Source organism: Rutidosis leptorrhynchoides, chromosome 4 (assembly GCF_046630445.1).
Source record: "Rutidosis leptorrhynchoides isolate AG116_Rl617_1_P2 chromosome 4, CSIRO_AGI_Rlap_v1, whole genome shotgun sequence".
In the NCBI taxonomy this organism is placed as follows: Eukaryota; Viridiplantae; Streptophyta; class Magnoliopsida; order Asterales; family Asteraceae; genus Rutidosis; species Rutidosis leptorrhynchoides.
This window is the reverse complement of record NC_092336.1, coordinates 332,474,635-332,482,678: the sequence shown is the minus strand read 5'-3', so window position 1 is coordinate 332,482,678 and position 8,044 is coordinate 332,474,635. Positions and strand designations below refer to the sequence as shown.

General features: G+C 34.2%; 1 protein-coding gene across 1 annotated transcript; it reads left to right on the top strand.

Moving 5' to 3' along the window:
- Window positions 1-4,915: 4,915 nt before the first annotated feature.
- Window positions 4,916-6,479, top strand: LOC139843708 (uncharacterized). Its single transcript, XM_071833852.1, has one exon. The coding sequence runs from the start codon at window positions 5,266-5,268 to the stop codon at window positions 6,256-6,258; it is 993 nt and encodes a 330-aa protein (XP_071689953.1). The 5' UTR covers window positions 4,916-5,265; the 3' UTR covers window positions 6,259-6,479.
- The last annotated feature ends 1,565 nt before the right edge of the window (window positions 6,480-8,044 follow it).

The following is an 8,044-nucleotide window of genomic DNA, read 5'->3' as shown; positions in this document are numbered from 1 at the left end:
TAGGCAGATATTGACCAACATATAAATATATATAATTAATATAGGTTCGTGAATCCGAGGCCAATCTTGCACTTGTTCAATGACGTCATATATATTTTTACTACGAAATACAGTATTGTGAGTTTCATTACTCCCTTTTTAAATGCTTTTGCAATATATATTTTTGGGACTAGGAATACATGCACTTTTATAAATGTTTGATGAAATAGACACAAGTAATCGAAACTACATTCTATGGTTGAATTGTTATACCGGATATCGCCCTTGTTGAACTTGGTAGCCTAAGAATTGGTGTTTATTATAATTGCCACCAATTGAGACGAATCCTAAAGATAGATCTATGGGCCTTGACAAGCCCCAGTCAGAGAATTTGAACTGCTTTAGTACTTCGATGTTTATATGTTTGGGGATATTCTAGATGCATTTTGTTAATGTCGGTTACCAGGTGTTCAATCCATATGAATGAATTTTAAACACTTACGAGTGTATGATTATTGATTAAATGAAATCTTGTAGTCTATTAAAATTATGGAAATGATTGATTATGATAAACTAATCAACTCACCAACCTTTTGGTTGACACTTTAAAACATGTTATTCTCAGGATTGAAAGAAATCTTCCGCTGTGCATTTGCTCAATTTAAAGATATTACTTGGAGTCATTCATGGCATATTTCAAAAGATGTTGCATTCAAGTCATTGAGTTCAATAAAGATTATGATTTAGTAAATGACAGATTAGGTCATTTATAGTTTGGATGTTATGGAATAGTATGCATGGCTGTCAACTTTCGATGTAATGAAAGTTTGTTTTTTTAAAACGAATGAAATGTTTGTAAAATGTATCATATAGAGGTCAAATACCTCGCAATGTAATCATATGTTATTGTATTCGTTCTTGTGGATTAGGACGGGTCTTTACAATGCGTGCGGCCATCGTCAAACTATCGGCAGGTAAGTGTGGATATCGTCGGATGGGTACAATGTATGATATTGGATAGAAGAAAGGATGTGTCGGAAGAATTTTTAACGGTCTAAGTAGGTTTAACCATCCTAAAGGTTCACTAATAAGGAAATCCATTTTAAACTTTTTAAATAATATAATTAAGCTAATATTATCTAACCTAACTACGGTAAACTAGTAACTTCTGACAAAGCTAGTCTCAATCAAAAGGGTCTCTTAAAAACTAACTAATCTAAACAGGCTCCAAATCGTACTGCCGCTCCAAATCGTTAGGTTGCAAAACGTCAAATCAGGATATCAACGGAAGAAGTTGATTGTTTAATTTATATATGTTGGACCTAAATCTATTATTCCTTCCTATAGGTTAGCATGGGCAAATATGATCTAGGGTCGTTTCTTGAGCGGTCGAATTTGAAACAGAGCTTATTCAGATAATTTAGTAATTAAGATTGGGTTTATACACAATTTAATATCCAAGACTAGTGCCAGGTACACCTTGTGTGGAGAGGCAGGATCCATTTAGTCCCAATAAATTGGCGACTGTTCGGAAAATCCAACAACCAAGTCCAACCGGTTTATTCTAGACACCACTTTATCCGGAATATCAATTTATGTAAAGGCTATAGTTGGGTTGATTTGATTTATAATTGTATTTAAAATATTAAAGTAATATAATTAAAATAAGCTTGATATCATGCAACAGCTAAGGACAGAGAAGATGTGGTTCAGCATGATTTAAGATAATGTAGTGTCGAGATGATTGCGAGACACTCATTGGATAGATAGACCTTGGTATAAACACTAGATTCCCTACTAATTGATTTCTAGATTAGCATGTCACGAGGAACTAGGTTATCATGATTATGAACGGGCGTTAAATAATAAACGGTAAAAGATAACGGAAAAAGTAGGGTCGTGACAGCAAGCCGTATGGCCAGGCCGTTTGCAAGGGCAAAGCCGTTTTCCATTGTGGCAAGCCGTATGGTAGCCCGGATGGCAAGCCGTATGGCTTGCCTGACTTGCTGTTTTCGCTGGATCGTAACTTGATTTCTTGTCTTTCACCGTTTTCGCTCTAGAATCTTCGCTTTAGCTCCGTTTTACTTGATTCTTTTTGCATCGTCTTCGTAATTATTAAATATACCAAGTTAACCGACAAAGTGATTATTTTGGCGATAAAGGTTGGAACTTTAGTATTTTTGGGCTTAATATCGGGGGTAAAAACGTGACTTTTTGGCCGATATCAACGTCCACGAGCCATCAACTCCAGTTTACCCGAATGATGGTGGGTCATGTTTAACCACCCTTTATGAGATCATCATCTCGTATGAGGGTTATTCACGGTACTCCGGACCGGAGAGTTAAACTCAAGAAACCCTTAAATCCCCCTTTAGTGTTGATCTTTCATGAACCGAACTCCTTGAACTGATTTATTCTTGATCAATATACATATGTGTGTGTGTATGTGTGTATGTGTGTGTGTGTGTGTGTGTATATATATATATATATATATATATATATATATATATATATATATATAATGAATAAATAATATATAAATATTATTATCGATATAATGAATAATCTCGATAGTGATTTTGTAATTTAAGAAATAGCAAACGCTTATAATCCTACTCAAGTTCTCGATATTATCGATATGTTAGATGAAGACGATGAGCATGAAAATGAAGTCTAAAGTATACGACGAGCTCCTAGAAGATGTATTGCTAGAGATCGGGAAGGTACCGACAAATGTTTGTTTAATGATTTTTCAGATACACCAACTTTCCCTGGTGATTATTTTCGGAGACGTTTCCGGATGAGTAGGTCTTTGTTTATCCGTTTATGCCGAGGTATAATGAATTTTTCTCAACAACCTATTCCATTGTATATTAGTTATTTTTAAAAAATAGGGATGCTACCGCATATCTAGGTCTTAATATTTTCAAAAATGCACCTCGACTAAACAACAATTAGCGTACGGTGTGTATGCTCATGTTTTTTTTTTATGAATATTTACATATGGAGAACAAACAACATACGTTTAGATACTTTTTGCAAGTGTGCACAACACCTGTACGCGGTCCAGTACTTAAGAAAACCAAATGCACATGATGTGCATTGTTTAATATCTAAACATGAAGTAATACATAGGTTTCCGGGTATGTTGGGAAGTATTGATTGTATGCATTGGGCTTGAAAAAATTGTCTAGTTGCTTGAAAGAGTCAATATACACGAGGTGATCATGGTTATCCCACGATAATGTTAGAAGCGGTGGCATCGTATGATATGTGAATTTGCCACCACAACAATACGATTTGGTGATGAAAGCAAGAGTAAGCATGACAAAGAAATATGCGAATGCCTTTGACGATGATGCATAATTATATGTATTTTAATTATGTCGTTTTATTCGCAGCGTTTACTTATGTTGTTTTTAATTCGTATAGTTTACATTATGTCGTTTTCAGGTTGTAGATTTTAAATTCTTGTATCTATATTAATAAAGTTTTATTTAAATTTATATTCCTCCGTATATATAAAAAAATATTATTAATTATTATTATTAATAAAGTGGTTTCATGAGATGGGTATGTCACAGTTGGGAGTGAATTGTGATGAGTTAGTGATGAAAAGAAAAATGATAAGGAAATTATGATATGATGATATGATAACTAGGGATGACAATGGTCAACCGATCCAGCGAATATCCATCTGATCTACCCGCTTCGTGATGGTTATGGATGAACCTAAATGGATATGAATACAGATATTGATGTACCTAAATGAATATGGATATAGATGAAATATTTCATCCATTGAAATATCCATTAATACCCGATATATATATATATATATATATATATATATATGCTTGCATATTTACTATTACAAAGTCATTTACTGTTAAATTTTACATTTTGCTTGCAACGTTATAATAAAATAACTATGCTATATTATAATAAAACACATATATATATATATATATATATAACAAAATAAGTGAACAATATATTTAATTTTTCATAATCTATATTTAATATTAAATTCAACAAATATGTTATATATTCGAAAAAGATTACACATTTTTGTGGATATATTTTGTTTACGTCATGTTATATAATATATATATATATATATATATATATATATATATATATATATATATATATATATATATATATATATATATATATATATATATATATATATATATATATATATATATATACTACATTTTTTTTCATCGCATATTAGTAAATATTATAAGATCTTTTTAATATCCAATAGATATTCATTAACCCGCTTCATCCAGTGAATATGATGGATGAACAACAATCAAATCCTATAGATATGAATGTAGATGAACAAAAATTAAATGGATAACCACGCAGGCTTGTCTGAGTGGCCACCGAGTTGCCCAATGAAGCACACCACCCGGGTTCAATTCCTGACTATGCCAAATTGTTCAAAAAGGGAGTGTGACTAGAGGGTGCACATAATGCACAATTCACCCGGTACCAGGTTTCGCGCTCGGGAGCTTGATTACCCGATGTTTTACCTTCTATGGGAGAGCCAATGTGTTCGTTAATAGGAGAGTTTCCTCGCTTACAAAATAAAAAAAATATTAAATGAATATGAATATCAATACGACATCACTTGATCCAAATCTGATCAATTACTATCCCTAATGATAACGTCTTTCATATGAAAGGGTGTCATGATTAGAATTCTCTAACCGTTTGTGTTTGCTTTTAAAAACACGTTTGTGTTTGCTTTTAAAAACACAGTACTAGTAGTTTTACAAAACAATTGTAAATCCTAGACTACAAAATTAGCCGATCAAGATAATGCAAATATTAAAAAACTAAAGTGGATCAAAAGAAATACGGAGTAGTACATAAACTGTAGTTTGTGCAAAGTTTATTGCTATTATTAATTATTAATTATTAATATTAATATTAATTTTTGATATTTTTAAAATTAATTAATTAACAACGTGTTTTTGGAAAAAAGGATGCATACAAAACATCCGTACCGCCGCCCAAACCCCGGCGGCGCGGTGGGCTATAGACCGGCTCAACGCCCCAATTGTAATTACTGCATCCCATCCCCACCCGATGGTGACGTCACCTCCTCAACTCAACGTTTGGTTTTATACGTAGTAACACCGTATGGTGCGCATATTTAGCACGGCGTACGTTAGCCACCCCACCAATTCACCGCTAGATCCCCCATTTCAGCCGCACCCCATTACCTTTTTTTTCCCAAATCCATAACCCTAATTTCTCATTCTCATCATCATGGCCACCTCAAATTCTCCATCATCCCAACAACCACCGACAACGGCCTCTCGCCGCCTACCTCCGCCGTGCTGGTCTCACGACGAGACGGTGGCGTTGATCGACGCGTACCGTGAGAAATGGTATTCTCTCCGGCGAGGTAACCTTCGAGCAAATCACTGGCAGGAGGTTGCAGATGGTGTGGCTGCCCGCTGCCCGTTTAGTAATCCACCGAAAACATCGATTCAATGCAGGCATAAAATGGAAAAGCTTCGAAAGCGTTATCGAGCGGAGATTCAACGAATCGGAGGTAATGGTGCTAATCATAAAGGTGGAATTAGGTATAATACTTCTTATTCTTCTTCATGGGTTCATTTTAAGTTGATGGATTCGATGGAATTGGGGCTTTCTCCCTCTTATTCTGATCCAACTGTTGATCCGAATAATGACGATCATAACGAAGAAGAAGAAGATTTGATGCTGTATCCTAAAGGAATTATTAAACAATCAACAGCCATACCGATTAATGGACGATACACTGGCCTGATTGGTAATAGGAATGGAAATGGAAATGGGGTTAGGGTTAGAATTCCAAATACTGGGGTGGCGCAACCGTTAAACGGATATAATGGTATGACGTTGTTGGATGATTATCCACCCTCAATGAATCCGAATTATGAATTGGGCAAGGGTTCGAGAGATGGGTATATGAAAGAAGGTATTAAGATCGAAAAAGATGGAACATTTGGTGGTAGAAGTAGTGGTATCGATAATGGTAATGACGTGATGGATGAAATGGTGGGTGCAATACAGAAATTAGCCGATGGGTTTGTGAAGGTGGAGAGGATGAAGATGGATATGGCACGAGAGTTTGAATCGATGCGAATGAAAATGGAAATGAGACGCACTGAAATGATTCTTGAATCGCAGAAGAAGCTTTGGGATTCATTCTCGCAAACGATGTTGGAAAACAACAACAAGAAGATAAAGAGAATGCCCACACCAGAATCTTGATAAACATATTAGGCTGGTACGGAGATGTATCTTTCGTTGTCTAAGTAGTAGGTTTTTTGTTAATAATTCGGCTAAGTTAGTTTTTTGTTCAATGGGAATTGTAGTAGCTTATGTTGAACAACAGAACAGAAAAGGGATTTTGATTATGCAAATGACTAGTTTTGTCATTATTCCCTTACAATTCTTGTTAAATGTTCACTTTGCGTATCGTTTAGTATGTGGCTAACATTTATTTGGATCAAAATTTAGCATTGGATTAGTTTCTCTACTATTTTCAGCTTTATTTGCATATTTGGTACATATATATACCATCAACTTGATAGGTTTCTGTTATGTTGGCCTTTTCGGTGCTTCATATGTGCAGGTGCACATCTAAGACATTTTATGCATCAGGTATTTGAATGTTCAGGTATAGATGGTTGCCTGTGCAAGTGTGCATGCAACAAACTACAAGAAGTTTTATATTAATAACTGCGTAACACTCTTATTTTCTCCCATACATATAGAAGCTAGTCTCATTGAATCATCTTAAAATAGGGGATAAGTACTTGTTTATACGTTAAGTATGAATTCCAAATATCATGATATTTTGATATTCGGCCAACGAAGCCCCTGGGTTAAATGAGTAATAGAATCTTACGCTGTCGAACTTGAGATCTCTTGTTTCACAACACACGATGTTCATGATTGTCGTTACAAAGTACTAGAGTCATACTGTTTCTACATTAAAGTAGGTGTGCTACAGAAAGGAACTCGATTAGAAAGGAATTAACATTTGAATTTTACAATAATTAATGTTTACATTTACAATTAAAATTCTGATTCGAGTTATGTTCCTCTGTTATGCAAGGATTTACAAGTCGCTAGTTGGGGATTAGGCCTGACCCTGTAGAGATTAATCAGCTAAATCAAGATTAATTGGATGTTGACCAACTTTGATCTTGACAGTTTCTGACAGACTAAATCTGGCTTTGACCTAATAAATCAGACTTGGACAGATTTTGACCAGTTGACCGACATTGGTCGGTTAACTTGACCGAATTTGGCAAGATCAATAGGCCTGGTTCTAGAACTAATTAATCTGGCACTAGTCCCAATTTTTATACAACATGCCTTTTTGCTATGAATTTGTATTTTCCATCTTTTGCTAAGAATTTTGCTTGATATTTGTGATATTGACGTTACAAATCGATATATATATATATATATATATATATATATATATATATATATATATATATATATATATATATATATATATATATATATATATATGGGCAGGATCAATGGGGAAGTAACCAATCGGGGGGAAGTGGGGGGAAACACAAATTTTTTTTTTTTTTTTCGTTTTTTTTGAATTTTTTTTTCCCGGCATCAAGATCACACGAAAATATGAACATTTAGAAGAGACACTTCGTGATGAATGTTATTATTTAGGCGGGAAAACGATCGACAAAAATAACATTCAAGATAATATTGTTCGTGAAGAATATGAACGTTTTTTTCCCATGTTTTGTGAAGTAAAATTTAGCCCGATTTAGAGTTTAGGGTTTAGGGTTTAGGGTTTGGTGTTTTGGGATCTAAATCCTAAATCTAAACCCTAAACCCTAAATTTCTAAACCCTAATATCAAAACCCTAATATCTAAACCCCAATAGCTAAAATCTCAAAATACGCTCGAAAAACACGATAATTGTTATATATTACTTGTTCGAGCGTTTTCCCTCCAAAATAAAAACATTTATCACAAAGTGTCTCTACTAAATGTTCATATTTTCATCTCATCT

Coding starts and splice junctions, on each gene's coding strand:
- LOC139843708 (XM_071833852.1), top strand. CDS start 5,266: ATGGCCACCTCAAATTCTCCATCATCCCAACAACCACCGACAACGGCC.